Source organism: Anas acuta, chromosome 7 (genome assembly GCF_963932015.1).
Source record: "Anas acuta chromosome 7, bAnaAcu1.1, whole genome shotgun sequence".
Taxonomy (NCBI): domain Eukaryota; kingdom Metazoa; phylum Chordata; class Aves; order Anseriformes; family Anatidae; genus Anas; species Anas acuta.
The window spans coordinates 16,642,189-16,664,605 of NC_088985.1; the positions used below are offsets into that span (position 1 = coordinate 16,642,189).

The 22,417-nt window shown below is 40.7% G+C and overlaps 1 protein-coding gene across 5 annotated transcripts in view; it reads right to left on the reverse strand.

Annotated features, from left to right (window-relative positions):
- Positions 1–22,096, reverse strand: part of VCL (vinculin) — a 62,314-nt gene extending 40,218 nt beyond the window's left edge. For all 5 annotated transcript variants that reach the window (XM_068689290.1, XM_068689288.1, XM_068689289.1 and 2 more), the window contains exons 1-2: positions 21,608–22,096; positions 1,035–1,105 (exon numbers count right to left, since the gene is read on the reverse strand). In XM_068689290.1, the coding sequence (XP_068545391.1) occupies positions 1,035–1,105; positions 21,608–21,775 (239 nt within the window). In that variant the 5' untranslated portion in view covers positions 21,776–22,096. The remainder of the gene's footprint in view (positions 1–1,034; positions 1,106–21,607) is intronic.
- Between the last annotated feature and the right edge of the window lie 321 nt (positions 22,097–22,417).

Genomic DNA, 22,417 nt, shown 5'->3' on the forward strand with positions numbered 1-22,417 from the left:
TGTGAGGGCTATCCAGTCTCTCATCCCTCCATCTAAACCTATAGCCAGAGCTGCCCCATCCCAGTTGCAGAATCCAGCACTTGCTCTTGTTGACCAAGTAGGTTGATAACTTCTCCATCCTCTCATCTGTCATCTCTAATTTATTTCATTTTTGAACTTGAACTATTTCATTTTTCAACTTCTATAATTCATTAGAGTACCTGGTCCTAGCACTTTTTTTAATTACTCATTTTGTCAACCTACACTGGAACATTTTTTTCACTGCCATAGTGGAAGTTCTCTTCTAACTTCATCTTTGTTCTCCATTTCATTGTTTTTCCAATTGTTTGTTTTCTTAGTTTAAGTATCTGCTTATTTTGTTTTGGGGAATACAGTAAAGTACAAATTCCTTCTGTACGTATTAGAGAACATCAATGGAGAGGTCACTGACTTGAGTGTATAGAGCAAGGTCACTTCAGAGTGAAAGTCTGCCAGTTGACAGTCCGAAGCTTGGCAATTCCACAAGAAGTTGTGATCTACGATGTTTAAGATTTAAGACAACAGAAGGAGAGGATCATTCATCCTTGACAGAGCCATGAAATTAAGAATGTCAGTCACTACTCTTCAAATGCCTCAGATTTTCACACGTATATGTGTTTATGTTCTAGATTTTCCACAGTAATACCACACATCAGCTGGCTCTACTGCCACCTTCACACTTTTCCATCAAATTAACACAAGGTTTGAGAACACACATCTCTGATACCGTTAGGCAAAACAATGGCATATAGGTAAGTGGTAGTGTTAGTCTGAAAAAAAAAGTTTATTTTTAAAGGAAAACATACCACAAATATACAGAAATATAACAGGGAAAGTCCCTGTTGGCAGAAAGGTCATTTCTAAATGAAGGTCAAACTGAAGTTTCCAAAGATTCCAAAGAATTATTCAAATGAGAGCATTTTCTCATATGTACAGCAAAAGTTTTTAACAATGACCCATCATTGGAACATGTTTTCGGTACCAACAGTAGAACATTTACAATAAAATGAGTTTACTTGATGAATGCTGGTGGCATATCCCTTTTCAAGATCTGGTCTTCTGTTGTCTGAACTGTCTCTTTTCCAACCTGCAGGAGAAAGAAATCATATGTAAGATTTAGAACATCAGTGCAAAGCCTGTAAGAATACAAATAGCAACAACAACTAAAGAAGGATTTGTGCTAGTGACACTTCCTTTCACTAACTTAGTTGCTGCTGTATCTAGTTATGAGACCTTTATACCAAGTTAGCCTTATGTTTTAGAAATCATTCCTTGTCACTCACCAGCAACCCCAATAAATTAACTGGCAGGGCACTCATCTCCCACAATGTTCCACAGAAACAATATTATTTGTTCACCACATTTGTGTTAAAATATAAATCACAATCAACTCTGCAGGCTTCCCTCCCTCCTGACCCAAGTGTCAGAAATCAAGTTTAAAGTTGGAAAAGATTGCCTTCATTTTGCTATTGAACTTGTCCACTCTATTAGAAAAATGTAGTTAATTACTGAGAACACACTCCACATCTCACATCATCCTTAGGCAGAAATAATTACAAAGAAGCTAATAAAGGGAGAGATAGAATAAGATCTGGGTTTTTCTACATACTAGCTCATGGTATACAATAGAAGTCTTTATAATTGGTAGCTGGCTCCCTGGACTCTGAGATCACCAACTTGACAAAATATTTCCAGCTCCTTTGTTCACTGTATTTTCCAGCTGAATAAGCCATTCATAAAGGCATCGCAAAGCAGAAGGTCTTTAACCCAGACACTAGTGTGTGTCAAGAGCTGCCAGGCCTGCTCAAGCTAGACAAGATAGCACTGAAAAATCCTCAATCAGCTGGTGTTTAAAGGTTTGTTGTTTTTTGACAGTTTCTAGTGTGCCAGCATGCTCAGCAGTTGGCAATTCTAGTGTTGTACAGCCTTCTAGAAGCACCACTTAGCTGCACATTTACTCCATTTGCCGGAATTGCTGACTTGCTCTCTACCTACTTGTGTAGTTTTTGGAGGGGCTTTACAGACATACCCTAACCCTAATACTCTATTTGGTTCGAATAGTAGAGTCAGCCTGGCCTACATTTAATATTTCTTAATTTAACTAGTGTTACATTTGCAATTAGTCATGTATATATTTTTAAGTGACAGAGGGAAGAACAGAAGATGTTAAAGGTTTTCAAATTTTTACTAGGCTTCTGTCTCTATGCTGACTGTAGCTCACTAACAACTGTACACGCTGCTAGTACACAGCGCTGCAGTATTGCCATGACTCCAACTTGATGACAGTGCCTCAGGAGCACCCTTATGTCTCATTCTCCATTTCTTGGTGCAGAGTTACATGACCCCCCCCCCCAGACAGTACACCGTTGTTCTATTTATTTCCATTGCATTTCATTTTTATTTTAATATTTATTTGCACATGCATGATAGAGGCAACACCAAAAATGAGTTATTTGAATAAACCCTGGATTACAATGATAGATTGTGCAGACAGGGAAGGCTGTCATGAGGTGAAGAAGAGTAATACTTCATTTCCAAGATCTAGTGGGAGTAAGCCCATTGCCTTCAGAATTTGTCTTGCAGATGCACCAACCTGCATGTAGTTCAAGATTTTTATTTTTTTATTTTTATACTGAGTATTTTTGAGGATACACTTACTTTTAAGGTATGAAATTCAGTTTGCAAGCAAGTAACGTAGAGTTCACAGCTCTAATAACTAGTAATCAGCTTGCTATCTTTGATTGAACAGTCAGTCACAAACAACTAAGAAACAATTTCTGTGTATATCACAATGCTTTATTTCAATTAATACAGGTTTATTAGCCCAGTCTGAAAAGTCTCTTCTTTAAGAGAATATACTTAAGCTCAATATAGTTATAGACAAACACTTGATATATTTACATGTAAACACACAGGCATTCTTTGCTATGCCTAGCTAGAATCTTTAGTCTTCACATGAAAGTAACAGAGGACCAGTCAGTTTCCATTTTGATTTTCTGTGGGGAGCTTTAACCTCAGAACTTTTGGAACAGAAACTGTCTTTGTCCTAGACTCCCAGAAGAGCCTATTTCTCTTCCAGTTCATCACAAAGCAGAAACTCACTCCTCCTGTATTCTTAGCACTATATAGCACCCAGACAAGACGTGAGATTTTGAGCAGTTCCTACAATGTCTCAATTTAAAAGGTCAATCTTCCTAAAAAAAAAAACATGAAAAGTAATTTCTGAAGTACCAACACTGCTCATACTCAATCTGTTTCAACATAAAACCCTGTGGTTCAATTGAAAGCATTCCATATTTATGTAGCTATTAACCTTTTCAGAAGCTCTTTGGATTTGTAACCAAGGTATGGAGACAGCATAACACAGCATTACCGCATAGGATTTAACAGGCATGTTCTCAAAACCTGAAGCCACATTCAAAGCTAAAAATACACAATCCCATGAAGTTTTGTGTTTTCCTTTTCAGCTATGTGGCTAGGAGAATTTTTTACTTCTTGTTTCAATGAGATCCAGTCTCTTCAGACTGAACTTCATATGAACTGCATAGATTTCAGATGCACCAGTGTAACATGATAGATATTCACCACTCAGCTCCACCTTCCCCAAAGTCTAATGACAAAGGAATTAAAGAGGCAGGGGTTCTTCTTAAGATGTAATATCTATGCATTCCCTGTTTCAGACAGAAAGGTTTGTACAGCTTCATGCTAATAAAGAACAGTTACCTTGAGAACCTTTTTCTATTCCTATTCAACAGGGTAAGTGTGGGGGAAAAACAGGATTCAAACTCATGTTTCCAATATTCTTACCACCTAAAATAATCCTCCCTTAACTGAGACGCAGCACTCTCAACAGAACTTAAATTACCACTTCTAAATAATGAATTGGTTATTACCCACTGCATCAAAGCAACTTTGCAGTTATTAACACAGTAACCAGACCTACACTTCTTCAATGTTTTTATCTGCACAGAGCAAGGGAAGTTCTCAAAAAGAAGTTATGAAGATAGTTCCACTGTTAAAATTTCAACGCATCCATATTCATCTCAATACTCTGTGTGAAGTAGGGACTTCATAAGAGGAGCTTCACTTAAACTGAAGTAATGAGCTACTTCCCTGCTACTTAAATATAGGTAACCTGAGACCATCAAGCTCGCAAGCCTAGAAATTTAAAAAAAATCAGACACATGTGGCCACTAGAAGGCTTCTAAGGGCACAGCTAGAAGGACCAGGAGGAAATGAAGATGTCCTGCTGCTTTGGGATTTTAATTTTATTCATATATCTTATGCTTATCTATCATTGATTTGTAGCAGAATTTGTAGATCAGTATGCTTCCAGTTTCCTGCTCTGGAGTACTTTCTTGGTGGAAAAGCAAGAGAGACTTTCTCTTGGGCCGTGTTTTACAGCTTTTTGTCATGTTTGCTTCTGCTGTAAGAAAACACAGGACAGGAAGACCCCAAAAGGTCCCTTTCCAATCTTCTTAGTATGTTGCACATAGCTAAGAACAGTTTCAGTAAGAAGGGGAAATCGTTTCAGCTTTTGTAATTCTTCAAGAGTTGGTTTGAACCACAACACAAGACACCACAAACATCCAGTAGTGCCTAGTTCTACTTGTGGGAAGAATTTGAAGGACAAATTGCTTCTATGATATGAAAACCATGTTTATCATTAGAGTCCAAGGCTTGTTTGTCAGTCTTTGTGGGTTGGGGGAAACACAAAAGCAAAGACTCTCCTCAATGCCTACATTGACACTACCAAAAATTTGCCAAATGTTTGAAGTGAAACTCTTCTTGCAGCTTTTATGTTAAACACAGTTAAAAAGGATTAGGACATGTTAATTTCCATGATGTTACAGAAGCTGATTCAAAACCTCTGTCATTTTATCAAGGAGCCCAAAAATATTCCTTTGTCAACATGCAGTGAACACACACAGCCCTGGCTGTAACAGTAGCAGAGCCCCAAGTTTCTCTTGAGGACTAAGCTGCAGTAATAGTTTCGCTTGACAAATTCAGAGTGCTAATCAAATCATCTGGTCTGTATGCTGTAAAAGCAACTTCATCACAAGCCATCTCATTAAAATCCAGTTGCTGGTTTGTGCATTCTTCCATGTTCAGCAAGCCTCTAGGAAGCATAGTGTCAATGGGAGCATATAATCTCACATCAGAAATTTGTTGCAAACCAGCACAGCTCCATGAAGTTCTCCACAACTTGTCAATTTCTTTAAATGTCTGTCCTGAAACAATGAACTCAGGTATTTGCTTTAACTCCACAAGGAAAACAGTTTCTACATTGCATATCTATTTCTGAAATCCTGCTAAGATGATCTATTATATCTTAAATAATTTCAAAGCAAAGTTGGCCAGTCCTTTTATCTCATCATATTTCTGTGAAGTAAAAACTGGCCTTGATTTCCAGACTATGAACAATCCATAAGGCAGGGAAGTGACACCACATTCATGCCTACTTGCTAGCACAGATTTTTTTTTATGTTTTAGTCCAGAACAAAAACAACAACATGAACAGAGATAACTAAATTTCCTTGTGAAAGGACTCTGAATACAGCTTACAGACTCGGTGGCCTTACACATAATATAAGAACAATGACAGCTGAAGCTAATGGTAACCAGTTGCATACTCTGTACCTTTCAGAGTTCATCCCTTCCCCCAAGGCTTGCCCTTGGAAGGCCAAAGCACATCCTTTATCTTCAAAAGAGTTCAGAGACAGTTTGTCTCACTGGACTCAAAGTGGCAAGGGTACAATAACTACTTCACAATTGTTCACTTTTCCCTTTGTGAAACCAGTCATTTGAGCCAAATTAATAGGGAAAGCCTTTGAGAAGGGGGAAGGGGCTCCAGCAGCAAAAAGAGAAGCAAAGGGTACTTAGCTCCATTTTCCTTCATTGTTGTCAGCCACAGTATTTTCACTGCAAACCACATCCTGTTTTTATTTACAGTATCAAGCAGATCCAGTTGTTGGTATTTCACTTCATTTCACTCCCATCTTTTCCAGACAGCTGCTCAAGTGACTATTTTAATCAAGCTCTGACCCCTAGCTACTGTCATGCACATGATAAGTGTTAGCAAAACAGAACTGCATGCATCCTGGAAAAAGTGACAAAGCTTTGTGCTTTGCTGTTAAATACAACAGCTTCAGGGTGTATCATTGCATTTCTTGGTCCTCCCCAAATTTCACAAGTCATTCAAGAATTTGGATGAGATAACATTAACCACATCCAATAACGGTTTGTTTTCTTGGGGGTTGTTTTTTTTTTTTTTCTTTCCCCCTCTCCAAACAGTGAATGGAAGAGACAAGCAATCTTGAAAAGTCTCATAAAAAAGAACAGGGTTACATGTTATTCCTCTATTTAATGTTTCTCATCCCACATGATTGAAACAAGTGATTTGTAACTAAGAGAAGTTAACCTTTATTGTTTCTAAACTACATGGTATGCTTTGCCTTCAAAGGCTCCCTTGAAAGCATTGAATGAAGTCAGTTTCCAATTTCATCACTACTCATCTCACTTAGACTGTTAGATTGATACATAATTTAAATTAGATAGGTTAGTACTGATTTAAGTAGCTTTATCTAAGTTTTCCTACTTAATGTAGTGGAATAGGGCAATACAATTAAAGGCTGAAATTTAAGTCTAAAGAAACAGCTTAATTCTTATTTTGCTTCCAATTTAAAGCAACCTAACAACGCACATACTTGTGCATCTGTCAACTGGACTGCTCCTTTTTCCCTTCAAGCTAGGCACAAACCTAAATAGACCAAATCAGAGCCTAGCTGCTTTGCCTCTCAGTTAATATGGATGCTGTATATTGGCTCTGGGGTAATCATGAGAAAACCAAGAGACTGCATTCCAAGCATAGCAAGGCATAGTTTCAAAGTCCTCTGGCAATAAGTCAAGTAAATTAGAACACTCCAACCATCTGGTCCCTAAAACAGCAAGCTGACCTACCTGTCTATACTGGAGATTAAGACAAATTTAGTTGGCTCGAGGCAAAGGAAATCCTGTTGTCCAAGTAAAATACATAACTATAGAACAAAAACCATATGGAAAACTGGAAGCAACATCATTTGGGTACCAAAGATACTTATTCATACTGTTAGTGTCTGCTTTGGTTAATTCTAAGATACATAAACTTGACATAAAGGAAACAAAAGCACAGAGTATGTGAGACTTTACATAACTACACTAATTTCTGTTAAAAACTGCTTTAAGATACTGTAACTCCACTTAGATCTAGTAACATAAGAGAGCTTCAGGCACATACAGAACTCAGCTGGAGAAATAAGATACAGTAATCACCCTCTGGAAATGAAATTTGCAGCCAAATTAGCTACTTTTACCTTACAAGGAAGTCTATGGAAGGTTCCTCATACCATACAGCACACAGACTTTGAAAGCACTTCCAGTTCATTCCTGCACACCCAGAGCTGTGAATCATCATGAAGTCTGAGCACCTCGTATGAATCCTGCTGCAGAAGTACAGATTAGTACTGTCCTAAATGATAACAGATGATACCAGAGCTAATTTCTCTCCTTGTTCAGATGCCTGTCTGAACAGCAAACACCACGCACAACAGTGCTTTAAGTAACCCTGCATCTTCTAGTACCTACCAAAACCCTATCCAACATGCAGCTAAGCAATTTTCCCCCACAAGTAACTGAGATACATCCTGTCCTTCCTTTTAGTATAAACACTAAACCAAGTGTTCAGTCAAAGAGAAGTATCAAGAGATTTAAGATTATATCATCACCAACCAAGCCAAAATGCTTCACCACAGGAAGTTCATCCATATTTCAAGGGCATGAAAATTTTTCTTCCACATACTCACAGGTTACTCCTCTACCTCCCTTATAGATGACAAAACTGGACTGAAACAGCCTCTAAAACAACCCAAACTATGGCTTCACATAGGTAGTAATAGACTTACTAGATTCCCAGATTGTTTTTGCTACATCAGAATGCAGAGTTTGAGGTGGTCTTCATAAAAATCACATCACACAGGTATTTTATTTATTTGTGTTGGCACAGAAAACATTCAAGGAACCAAGAGACAAATGAACACACTTATTTAGTGAATAATGAGTTTCAGAAGCAGAGAAGGTTCACCAAGTTTAAGACCTCCCACTACATAAAGTAGAAGGCACATGTCTACTATAAGTGCCTTCATTTTGATATTCAGTTAAATTTAAGATCCACTTGTTACTTTCAATTTTTTTTTTGAAGACAGGTAATTTCACATGTATTGCTAGCTACATGAAGAATTTTCACGTAGCAAAACCGGAAGTGTAGGTTAGCTATCAGACTGAATTTTAGTATCTTCTGTTCTTTAGATATAAGCTTGGTCAGCACTCCTTCCCTTCTGAACTCCCCCCATGAGCATCAGTGGTTCCTGAGTAAGACTTCCTTTTTTCTTAGGGTTCAACACAGCCACAGTTCACTGCAAGAAGGTAGAGTTTTGCAGCACAAGAAAGGTAAAAGCAGGTTCAAACAACACTTCTGATAGCAAACAAAAAAGAGCATCCATTTTCAGACTTGAAGCCACAACAAAATGAGAATATAGATTCACTTCTAGCCTCTAACAGCAGTGATGCTTATCAGTACCAAGATAGCCAAACAGAACAATACTCACCATCCCACTATTTACATGACATTGTGTTTTAACTTACTCTAAACACCATTATTGACACAGCTACTGTCATAAAGCCACCTTTCATTTCAACCAGTTCTGAAATTCTTACTATTCCCTCCCCAGCACTCATGGCTCTGCTCCAGAAACTTGTTCTCATATGCCCATCAGATGATTGCTCATTTATCTGAATATTTATTTCCAGCATTTATTTCCATGATCTTAACAGGTTACTAAAACTGGGTTTAGGGCTAAACAATGTAATGAAGTAGGGAAGGAACATGTAAGAGATGCAGCTTTCACTTGTTTACTCAAGTCAACCTGCAAAGGCAAGAACTAAATAGAATTCAACTTTTAAGTAAAAGTGCACAAGGAAACATTTTTCACTGGGTCCTTTCACTATTTAAAAAATATATATTTCCCTATTTTAATACATACATGGTTGAAGAAACAGGCACTTATCTCACAATCTGGGTCAAGTCCATAGTAAATGTTTCTTCACCAGCAGAAGATACACTAACATAACGTTTTACACTGATTATTCATCTTCTGTAGTGATATTAGGCAATTTGTTTTTCGTAAGAGACTCATTTTTCTTGTGTAACAGTTGATTCCAGTGTAAAGTTAATGGCATAAATCATTGCTCAAATGTTTAACGTGATGCTTTGGTTAGCCACAACAGTATCTAGTTACATTAAATAGAATAAGGACTATAAATGGTGGGCTGTTTTCCAAGGGACAGAGCTCATTCACAGCACCCTTAAAACCTTACCAGTGTCATAAACTTGGTATTACATGATTATTTTCCAAGTTGCTTTTGCACCCAGTGCTCACGGCCACTTATACCTGCTCTGCAATTAATTCAGTGTGTAGAATATGACTCACTTATGTGGGAATCACCACAAAGAATTTGAAAACAAAGCATCCTCTATCAGACTTCTGCCAACTGCATGCATGTTTTTAATAAAATCAGATAACGAAGTGTCTGATCTGACAACTGCTCTGGGTTAGATGAAACAAGAAAATTAGCATCAGCAAGAAACTCAAAGGTCACAATCAAGTACTTAAACAATGGAAGGAAACTAAAACACCTTCACCATTTCATATTATCTAATTGCCATATTTAGTTTTTAGTTATAGGTGGCAATTCTGTTTTTTAGAAGCTTACTTACACACAACCCAAACAACAGCACTTCGTCTTTTTTTGAGGAAGTTGTTCTGAATTTAAAAGCAACAGAAGAGAAGAGCATCACTCTTCTTAGAAACCACTATACTGGTGTGAAACAACTACTACACATTTCTGGGGCAGCTAGCAAGCCAAGAAAAACACCTGTCTGAGGAAAGGAACTGCTCAGCTATGAAATCAAAACCTATATCCTTTGAGTTTAGGAAACCCCTCATACCCTACCAATGCCATGCTACATACAACAGTAAATCAGCACCACCAAAATATTTGAAGCAAAAGCCACATGCAGGAGAGAGTTTGTTTGACACCTTTTCTTCTTGCCGAGAACATTGATGTAGAGATGTGCCACAAAAGACGCTAAGAAATAGCTCTTCAAACCATTTACTGCTTCAGAATTACAAAGTTTCTTTAGCATTCCACTACCCCGAGTAATTGGAGAAGAGGTCAGATTCTACCTGCCCCCACCAAAAACTACAATAGCAAAATTACTATGCCAGAAGTTGGCTTGCAATTGGGAGAAAAAATATATTCTACATTTCGGAGTTACAATAATCTGTCAAGCAGGGGGGAAGGAAATGGGAACAACAGAAGAAATACATTTCTTCCTGCTGCATGGGGGGTGGGCTGGGCTGACAGCCCAAGTGCCAGAACAGCCTGCTCAGGGAGTTGAGGAATGCACGTTCTCTCCAGCATTAACTTCACAGAAGTGCAAGTAGTGCTATGCTTTGTAAAGTTACCATTTTTTCCAGAGGAAGACTGAAGGAAACCTGAAACGAAACTAAAATTTATTGATGTTCCCACTCCTTGATTTTCTGAAAAAGGCAACTTTTTTAAAAAGCAGCATAGAATCAAGCAGCACTTTCTCAGCTGCTACAGTTAAGTCAATCATTTGGCAATTGCTGGCCCTTCACAGTCCAATTTTTTGTCATTGTATCAGGGCACACTAAATAAAAATTGACCTTTTCACTACTGCTCTGTCCGAGTTTGGAAGAAACTGATTTGTTTAGGAGAAACCAATTTGCTTAATCTCCCAGTTATTCAGCAGAAGTATCATGCTGTAAAAGCTGCTAAGTGATGTTCAGCATAGTGCAACAAGTACTAGTCAGTTTACTAATTTCTCCTCTCACACAGAACCTTGCAAGTTGTGCAACAATTTCAAAACATCTATATACTTAAACATAACTTGAGTATTAGATGTGGTTTTTTTTGTGACCTATTAAAAATAGCTTTTGCAGACTTAAATGATTTGGGTTTAAACTTATCCATACACATTCAAAGACTGGAATTGGAAACTTAAAAGATCAGTCTTAAAGTAACAAATTAAGTTTTAAGTTTTGAAAGCAAACACATACACCATTAAGTACAGCACTAGCAAGTAAGCTCCCCAGTAACTTCCAACTGGATGCTTGAAGCAGCACTTTTATACTGATAACACTTCGTTATCATTCAGTACATATTTCAATATTAAAAACTTCTAAGTATGTTTAGTATCCATAGAGTTGAAATACAGACATTGAAAGTGCCAGCTTGTCTGAGCACTAATCATTTCACTCAATTCCACATTGCTGTATCTCATTCTGGTATTAACAGTTTTAGCCATTCATTACCTATGCACAAATATTTCACTCCTAAATGGCAAGTCCAGTTGTTCAAAACCTAACCAAATTTGTTGTCACCAGGAACCAAGCTCAGCCCAAAACTCTTGTCAAAACTAACACATTATGTGGCTCTCACATGTACTGACAGTCCATCTTGTTCAAGTCTCAGTTTCTGCTCTTTCCAAGGAAATTATTAATGCAAACAAAACATGGCCTGCATAAGAACATTTCATTAATATTTCCCTCCTCAAAGAGAGCTGCAATAAGCAGTCTCTCCCAGAAGCAGGAAAAGGTTTGAAGATAGCAGAGGAAGAGACGCTGCTGGAGAAACTCACGCTCCAGATCACAGCTTCTGATAGCTTCCCTGCTTGACAGAAGGAGCTGATGTCCAGGAAGTGGCTGTAAGATTACAATTGGGCAAGTTCATACAGACTTTCTGGTTTGGCCTTTAATAACCTTCTCATGTCATCACACCTGCTCCTTTCATTATAGAACTTTTTTTTAGTTTCATCAAAAAATGAAAACATACCAAACATTGTTCAACATACAAAAGCATTCATTATTTTGTCATCACACTGACTTAAGTAAGGCAACACCCATGATTTATCCACTACAGGCCAAAGCAGTCCCAAACAGTTTGCAGTTACAGAAATCACTCACTGTTACTTCAGCATTTATGGCACTTCACCTACTCAAGAAATTACTTTCCATTGTTTTTTTTTATGCACTCTTCAGCATTTAAGGAGTAATATGCCCATCTTCGTTATTCACAAACACCCAGCATCATCAGTGTATTCAAATGTCAAAAAGCAGGTCTGTCCTATCATCAAATGAACAAGTCAATTGCCAGATGAACACCACCACAAGAATACCAGGTACTCCTGAACACCCTTATGAACTACAAATGTTTAACTTGCAATCTTCACAGGAGAAGATTGCTTCTGCTTTGCTTTCTGGTCTTTGCTTACTGCTAACCTGAACCAAGGCTGCCTTGAATTAATAACGTGCATATTTTGAGACAGTTAAAAAAAACTTAAACAATTTTGTAATTACCATACAAGACTTACTTTAAATTGTCTAAACATGAGTTTAGAGAGCAATGAGAATAGAATGGCTGCTGAATACACAGACATCTTTATACTTTGCAACTACCTTAAAGGACTTCTCCCAGGCACCAAGTGATAAGATGAGTAGAAGCCACCTTGAGTTGTGCCAGGGAGGTTTAGGCCAGATATTAGAAGAAATTTCTTCACTGAAAGGGTTGCGCAGCATTTGAATAGGCTGCCCAGGGAAGTGGTTGAGTCACCATCCCTGGAGGTCTTCCAGAAATGCGTAGATGTAAAACTTCACAGCATGGTTTAATGGTGGAATTCAGTGCTAGGTTAAAAGCTGGACTTGATCTCAGATGTCTTTTCCAACCTGAAGGACTCTATGATCTTACACTGCATACAATTTTATGCTCAGACTTGTGTAAAATTATTCAAAGTAGCATGTACTTTTCCTGAACTGTATTCATCATTTATGCATTGTGTGCATCTGAAGACCAAGGTGAAGCATGTCAGTTGCTTGAGTAAGCCTTTTTAGGGCATCATATAACCAGTATAATACAACTGTTTACAAAGACAAATTACTATAGCTTTCCTGTCACATATTCTAAGCTTCGAAGAGGCACTTCACTGACCCTTGAGCTTGCAAACCAGGAAGAAGTGGTTAGGTAATGTCAGAGGAAACCTTTGCTTCAGTGACCATGAGATGGTGGAATTCAGGATCCTGGAAGGCGGGAACAAGATAAACAGGCCCTTGCCTTCCAGAGAAGGAACTTTGTCCTGCAAGATCTGCTTGAAGAAATCCCACTGGATACAGTCTTAGCAGGAAGAGGAGTTCTGTAAAGCTGGTTGTTTTCAAGGATTACCTTTTAAGCTCCAAAACGTAACACCCCAAGCAAAGATGGCAGGAGGCCTGCATGGAGGAACAGACTGCTCCTGACATAACCCTGACTTAAGAAGGAAGCATGTAAGAGGCAGAAAACTGGAGAGGTGACTCAGGCAAGAAACAGCAAGACTGCGTATGCAGGCATATGGTCAACCCCAAAGTCCATGTGGAGTTAAAACTAGTGAGGGACATGAAAGGCAGCAGCAACGTTTGTGTACCAGCAGCAAAATGTAGACCATAGAAAATGTGGGCCCAGTGCTGAATGGGTGAGGGGGTCTGGTGATAGAACAGAAGGCTGAGGTACTCAATACCTTCTTCACTGAAGCCTTTACTAAGACATGCCTTCAGCATTCCCAGTTCCCTGAGACTCTCTATGTTTGGACACGGGAAAGTCTACCTTCAGTGCACAGATCATGTCACATTCATTGTTCTGTGAGCATAACCACTGATGGAACACGGAACGCAATTTTATTACTCAAGGTCTCTTCATAAGGATTCTAAGCCAGGAGCAGCAAGGCACACGAGTGTTCTACAGGAACAGTTTGTTTCTGTCTTCTGCTCTTTATTGGATAACCCTGACATGAATCATCACTTTCCTACCCTAGCTAGGAAGTCAGGCTACTGGGAAGCTGCTTCAACACATGTTCTCACAGGGAGAAGACAAGCTATCCAAACTGCAGTCATCAAGGAGTCAATACAAGCTGACAGTTTCCATGATCATGGCAAGGCTCTCAGATTTATTATGGTTGGGTTTCGCTCCCTCTTTTTTCTTTTTTCATTAGTTATCCATTGGTCATCACCCAATTAAAAGTAATTATTCTGGAGGATCAGAACATTTATTACTTCAGATTAAGATTTTCTTTCAAAAATGATTTCAACATGTTTTCATAGAAAACTTTAGTTCTTGTCTCAGGACAGGGCCAATGCAAGTCATTCCTCATCAGATTTGAATGATTAGGCAAAACAAATGAAGGGAACATTTACCATCTATTGATTCTCTATGCAATCTCACATTATTAAAGCTTCAGTACAGTTTTGACTTAAAGAGACAAACCAGACCTACTTCCAAACATTATACATATTTTACCAATTCCATTTTGAGCTGCTAGAACGCTAAGCTCATGTTTTACAGAGATCCACAGATCCGTATTAGTGAAGCATCTGTAACTGGAAGTAAGATCCAGCCTTTATTTTATCTCAATCCTCTCTGCAGCGAGTCATCTCACATGCCTCGTGTCTTTTGAAGTACAGATACCTGCAACAGCCACCCACATGTGCTGCATCTCCATGCACCTACACACATTACTTTAGACTCCAGTTATAGAACACACTATATTTTAGTTCTTACCTAATGTCAAAAATTGAGGAAGAAATTATGCAGTGAAACATCAACTACTCTGCATCCATGCACTAAATGAATTGTACACATTTAAAGATATTTTCATGTCCAAATTTGATAATGCCAATGTCTAACACAAATTCCTATTGTTATGTTTAAAGATAAATGCCAGGAGTGTTAACGTTTTCCCAGATTTAAAAACCATGGCTACTGAGGCAGGCTCTATATCAGAAAGAATTGCTTCTCAGCACTTGACTGAGCAAATGATGAAATAGAATTTGTCACTACAGGAAGAAAACTATCATTACCTAGAGAGTTTCCTACCATGTTGTTTGCCTGTCTGACTTGCTTTACAGAGGGAGAATTGGCAGCAGAAGAAAAATGATATTGCTAACTTTGTCTTCATATCAGAACCGAAAAGATACAAAGCCAGAAAGACCCAATATAAAATACAGTTAGAAGAAAGAACTTCAGTACAATGCATACAAGCTGAAGTGGGGATTAAAAAAAAAAAAAGTCTTAACTCTGTGAGGCCACTGCCAAAACTAAGCAATAATCAAGACAGTGTCAAATCAGACCATTCTGTTCTCTGGATAAGTATTTGCAAATTGTTTTATTTAATTTGTGTTTAAGAACTCGAGCAGATGTGGAACCCAACCAACATACCTAGCGTTTGCAACAACCACCACTTAATGTTTTCAGAAATCTCCTGTCACTAGCACTAACATTGCACATTTGCTCAACACTACTTTAAAACCAGTGCTTATCCTCCTCCCGCCCATCCGGTCCCCTTAAAGATTTGCATCATTAATCTAAATTACAACTACAGTGGGAAGGAGAAAGACACCTGTACGTTACCCTGCTGATATTGTCAAGCTACATCTCCAACTGTAAGACATACTGAATTATGTTCTATGTGGTTCATTCTTTTGCTAAAGCTCTCTAAAGTAATTTATGTCTACAGTCCGATACCCCTGTGAGGAAAAAGAATAGCCTCTAGCTTCAAAGCACAAGGCAGCACTACATGACACAGTAAAGTTGCAAGAAATTGGGAGCAAGAAGCCCCTCAGCCTTGGCCCTCAGTATGGATTTAAGAAGTCCTCCCTGTGGAGGGATACACTTAGACAGGAGAAAGCAAATACTGAGTTTCCCAGAGCCAGACTGGTATACTCCATTCTGCTGGCATATGGAACTTTTTAGCCCAACCAACCACTGTAAGACTATCCACTGCTGAATATTACTCTCAGTTTTTATGCCCAAGAGCAAGCTGCTTGTAATTACTAATGGAGGCCTCCACCATCTCCACATACATTTAAAGGAACAGAGAACAAAAGATTCCTTTTAGAGCTAATGGAAGACACTGGTCTAAGTTTTCAGATAGAACAAAAAGATAATTCCACTCAAATCAGAAGCTGATTTACTACTAATGTCAAGATGATCCCTAACAGATAAAAGCAAGAAAGTAGTTATCATGTGCTTTTGTGATTACAGAGTTGCTTTCTTTCTAATTTATCATTAATCACCCTTTCCCCCACCCCCATGCATACACCCTAACTGGTTTTATCAGCTCTCAGAACATATGGCCACTTTTCCCACAATACGGTAAAAGAAACCTAAAGAAACTGCAGGTATACCAAAATAAAGTGTTCTTCTTCAAAAATAATTGTTCATATAAAAGAAAACTCATTCCTAGAAGTAATCACATTCCCACTATACATAAGGCATGGTAGCCTACAATGAAGAGGTCTGTTCTCTCACAAGATCTCCAGGGCTCTTCTGGTACTCTCATTCAGTCACCATTTGGCGGTAAGTTTGAACACAGTGCAGTTCAGATGAGGTACTAGAACAAGGTATGTCTTCCAGCATGAAGATACAATACAATAAGAACACAAAATTGGGGGGAGGTGGCTGAAGCAGGGGTTGATCTATGTATCTCCCTGGAGGAGTTGCACACACCAAGAAAAGGAACTCTGCAAGTTCCTGCAGACTCTTGACTTGAAAGCCTTCTTTTGTGCTGTGCAGAAAACTCTATACAGAAAAAGCTCAGTTTTTCTTCTCCATCCTCCTCCACAAGGCTCTTAATAGAAGTAGTGCAAGCTAATTTTTCCTCTAAACCAAAAAGTTACCCCCAAGAGCTCACTCCTATCTTGCATACCCTGAGATGCAGGTAAGTCAGCTATGCCAGAAGAAATCATTTAGGGATGAGAATGCTCTTTTTCCAGTCCACTCTCCACAACCATCTGAGTATTTCTCCTTATTAAGGGTGTTTAGCCATGCATTTGACTAACTGTTGCAGTTGTAACAAGGGTTTCAAGGCAGGCTACATCTTCCACAAATTTATGAGTTATTTCCCGTCTGGTGGGCTGCAGGTACCAGCAGGCAATTCACAGCCTGTCAGAGGAAAACAACGACAGCTCTTCCTGCCCAGCCCTACACGCCTCAGCAACTTGTCATGCTTGAGAGGCTCACGGATGTGCACCCAGAACATACTGATTGCTTGAGGTGATTGCCTCATTCACTAGGATGAAGTAGGACAGCTGCTACACATACACAATGCCATTCTCCCACACTTCTTTGGTTTTAAATCTTTATGCCACTGAAGTACTAGTACAGAACTTTGCCTGTTTCATGAGTCCTTTGTGTGGTTCTGATTGCGCATGGATGGGGTGGGCTTCAGCTGATGACAGTTTGAAGAGACTGACCTCACAGCTTTAGGAAGTGACAGAAACCTGCCTGACCCAACAATACAGTGCTGCTCTCATCTAGTACAACCTCCAGTTAAGCTTAATCTTGATCATACCCATTGATGTTAAATTAGTACTTGGACAGCAGGGCTTGGAGGTAACATCTGATAAACCATGACTGCAAGAAAAGACATTGACTATCTAAGAGACCCTTACTCCTGATTAGCCCAGCTTGTTTGCTCTTGATGCAGAAAGATGTCAGTATAGTTGCACAAACCTGTATACATGCACAGCATCCAATGTTATAACTAACTACATGAGAGAGCAAAGCAATTTTTCCCCCATAAAAGTTAATCTAATAGAAACTGGACGCACACAAACCCTTATGAAACATGTAGATTCAAATACAAGAGGACAGCACAGATAGCACAGAGGATGGAAAGGCAGAAGCTGCATCCTCAGAGGAAATGCTGACCTGTCTGAACAGATCTCTTCTGCACAATCTCAACCACTTCATTTGTGACTACAAACACCTGACAAATCTTTTATGAGCATACCCCACTGCCATCACCTGCCTCAAACAGATCAAGCTCAGCTGAGATGAAGGACAGAAATACAGTAATGGTCTCAAGCAAGGCAGGTTAACTCTTTCAGAATATTGATCCGGTTCAACAACCTAGCCTCTGAAAAGGCAACATCCCAAGTTCCTGACACCACTCCAGCATTTAAGTCATGCATACTTCACTCTCCTCACAGGTTCCCTCTATTACCTTAGTTCTCATGCAGAGAATTACTTCCCTATCTGCCAAACTCAACTGCTTCACCTGTTGAACTGCCAATGTCTGGCACAGCCACAAGGACTCTGCTCTGAAGCAGTTCAGTTCATAACACCAGTGTGAAGTGACAAGGGTAGTCTATGCTTGTAATGACAGAAAACCAGAATCCATACAAAGCACTAACTAAATTGAGCTTAAAAAGGCAGGGCAGAATTTGGTTTCTGTGTTTGGCAGTAGTGTAACGTCACTCTGAACATAAATGTTAGTAAGGTCACTACTGGAAAGTAGAGACTTTTTTCTACCTATCAACTGTTGAAGTTGCATTACATAGTGTGTGATAGGTTTCCATGTTCTGCATTACCATTAGACATCTTTAATAGAAATCCCTCCTTAAAAGGTAGATATTTGATGAATGCTTTACAAGAGTTAGAACACCAAACCACCACAAGGTTCCTTTCCTTCCAAGGGAATTTTGAACACTCAGAACTCCAAACTCCATTTAATTGCCCATTAAAGTAACAGAACATTTGGCGAGTCCCAAGTTACTCCCTGTCTGGTGATGAATATTTTTCTAACCAGTCCTATCATTTCAGCATTACATCTTCAGCTACAAGAACTATTAAGCAAAGCCCCAACCCTCCATACAGGGCACATATCCACTCCAAATACCAGCCAATAAAAACACTAAGATCTTCAGTTAAAAAAATATCATTTAGTGCATTATTCATCCTACAGTGTTAATCTGAAGCTTCTCCTCTCATTCTTGGATCCAGTCAAAGGTTATTTAGAAAACTTCTGCCACTTATCTTTACATACAAAACTTTTGCATGAACAACATGTACTTCATTTCATAGTTAACAAATGTCATCAGGTGATTTAAACTATTTGGACTGTTCTACAAAGATTCTACAAAAGTATCAGCATACTCTAGAATTGGTAGAATCCAACTCACATATTATGGAAACTAATATACAAGAAGTACAGAACAAGTCTCTGGTGTTTAGCATGGTGAGGGACTAACTTAAGCAAATGTTTAATTGATTTCAACAATAACTTCAACTTTTTCTTGCCTAGAAGGACTTTGCAACTAGCTACGACAGGAAGCTGGGAAGTGTACCTACAGTAGGTGTTAGTAGATGTCTCTGGGTGTGCAAGCCTTAAATAAAACAAGGCTAAAGGTAGCTTCATACAAACTTATAAATATAGCACATTCATTTCAGACAGAAAATACAGAAATGAATATCAAATGACAAACTGAAGGAAAAGCTCTTCCACAGAGGTTTGTAGCCAAGATGTACCTGAGAAAGACTCCCTTGTGCTTTATCAACTATTTTTAACTTAAGACTCTTACAGAAGACATATCAAATTCTGCTCCATCCTGGACATAGCATGTTGTGTTACTTGTATCTCAGGAATATTAACAAAATTAACTATAAAGGAAGTAACTGCATGTGGCTCCTTCCTTGAATGAGGTATCTTCTCATTTCTTAGCCCATTTCCCAACACAGGGCACCTCCTAAGGCCTTACACAAGAGAGGGTCTCAGCTCTTCCAACACCACCACCTGTTGATTACAAATGCAATAACTTCATAGATTACGTACTGCACCTTCCAAACTGCGGTGCCCTTACTATAGGCTGAGGAGCTGATAAGTGGTGCTGCAATGTGCCAAGTCATCACTGGTAAAGCGTGATTTCTCTGGTGGTCAGTATTCACCACCATCATGTACACTTCCCAATACTTACACTACATGGTGAACCCCAGACAAACAGAGCAGGAAATGTGAAGAACTCCCAGCCACATGGCTGTCTTGGTTACACCAGCAATTCATTTTCTGAAGCCACTAGAAGACCAGCAATTAGAAAACCTGACTGAACAAATACCCCTGCTTATGTGAAACTGTAGTTTCAAAGATGTTAAGAATGATGCACTAAAAGCACAGCTCTGGATAAGAAATGTAACTTCATTTCTTAATTATTTTGTGTAGTCAAAGCTGTGTTATACCAAACCAGGACGTCTTTTCTTTTAAGTACCTACTCAAGTTACACTTCTGTTTGCCCTTTGTGAATTACCAGTCTTTCCCCTTATCAAGCTAGCACACAGAGAAACCAAGTCAGAGACTTCGAAAACAATGGCTCAAAATGAAAAAAGAACTGGCATTAGCAAGCTGCAGAAAGAAACGAATTCTTTTTTTTTTTTAATTTCTCTAACAAATGGTGCTTCATCAGACTAGGTTTCTTTGGGGTGGGGCATAAAAAAATAAATAAATCACACAACCCAGTGTACAGGCTAAGCTCAGAAGCAAAGCTTTAATCTGAAGTCTTCCTTTCAAGGAAAAGTATTTCATACACTCCAGCTTCACACCCTTACAGCCAATATACCTACTAGACCAATGCACTGCTGTAGGCAGAATGCTCTTCAGCGGAACTCACGAGTTCCAGCTCGAGCCAGCAAGAAGCAAGAAGTGTTCCTGACAGTACCTCCCATAGAAATAAGTCATGGAGTGGCGAGGAGCAGAAGCCACAGTTATACTGCAGAACCTCAAAGTGACGAGTTATTATTGCAGCAGCAAGTACTGCAGGCTGAAATCTAATAAACACATCACTTGCATTAGTCATCTTGACAGATTCTTATACCACAAGCCTCACGACTTCAGCATTTTAATGCATTTATCAGTTACCAGTGATGCATTTCCAACTGTTGTTAAAGTGTTCCATTTTAAGTTAAAGTTTTTTGGCAAGAGATAATGCCTGCCATGAACAGCTTAAGAATGTAGAGGAATCACACTGAGCAAGAGGTGTGTTATGTTTTAAAATGAATCCCGAGAGTCTGTAATGTGAACCTAACAGAAGCACAAGGCATGTATTACCAACTGCTAAAGAAACACGAGCGTGCAGCATTTCAGCGCTTTCTACATCCAGCGAGACATTTTTGCTTTGCAACAGTTTGCCGTACTTCTGATGCAGCCGGTCACAGAAGTATTAATAGAAAACACTTCTACCATTAGTCACTCGCACTCCTCAGGCTGAAGAGCCTGCACTGCAAACACTCGTGCCTTGGGAAGTCGCACTGCTCCCAGCTGCTCGCAGGAAACCGAAGCGACCCGGGCTGATCTCCAGCCACCTCCGGCTGCAGCCGAGCAGAGCAGGGCACCCCCGGGGCGGGGTGCCGGCAGCAGCGGCTCCAGCCTCGCCCTCACCCTCCCCGTGCCCAGGGCAGCAGCACAGAGCCCCGGGCGGCAACAGTTGGGGCCGCTCCGAGACCGGGCAGCCGGGCTCTGAGGGGCTTCGTCCCCGCTGGGGGGGCACAGATGAGGCTTTTGGGGGCTTCTCGCCGCGTCCCGGCGGCGGGCAGGGCTGCGAGGCGGCCGTTAGCGGCCGTTAACGGGCACCTGCGTGAGGGGAGCGGCCGGGCCGGGCCGTGCGCCCCTACTCACCCGCACCAGGTTGCTGACAGCGGCCTGCACGGCCGAGACGGGGGCGGTGAGGTCCGGGATGGCCTTGCCGTCCACCTCGCCCTCCTCGTGCATGATGACCAGGTGGGAGATCTGCTGGGCCACCGGCTCCAGGATGCTCTCGATGGTGCGCGTGTGGAACACGGGCATGGCGGCGGCGGCGGGGCGGCCCCAAGTCCGCACAAACTCCGGCGAAACTCCGGCCCCGCGGGCTGGCACCGCACCGGGAGAGCCGCGGCCTCCGCGGAAGCAGGAGAACGGGGAGGAAATTAAAAGTAAAAAATTAAAAATAAAGAAATAAAATCAACACGGATCCACCCCGAGCTCTCCGCCCCTCCCCGGCGGGCTGCGGCAGCGCGGAGCAGAGCGGAGCGGCGGCTCCCGGCTCGGGCTGGCGGAGGCGGGACTCGAACCCGCCGCCCTCCTGCCTGCCCCTGGCGGCGCCCACCCCGCACTGGCAGGGGGCGGCAGCCAGGCGGCGGCTTTTCAGGCGGCCCCGCGCGCCGCCCCGCCCCCTCGGCCCGCCTCGCCCAATGGCCGCGCCGCCGCCGCCGCCGCCAGTGGCGCAGAGCCGCGTCCGTCAGCATTCCAGCGCCCCCCCCCATCCCCTCCCCGCCGCCTATTCCCGGCCAAGCCGCGTTGCGCGCTCGCTGGTTTCCCAGCGCGGGGTGACGTCAGACATTCTGCTGTCCATATAAGGAGACGATTAAAGCCGCTTGGAGAGCAGCGCGGGGGGGGGGGGGAGCGGCGGGATTCCTGCGGGCGCCCGCCCTGGGGCCGCTGAGGAGAAGG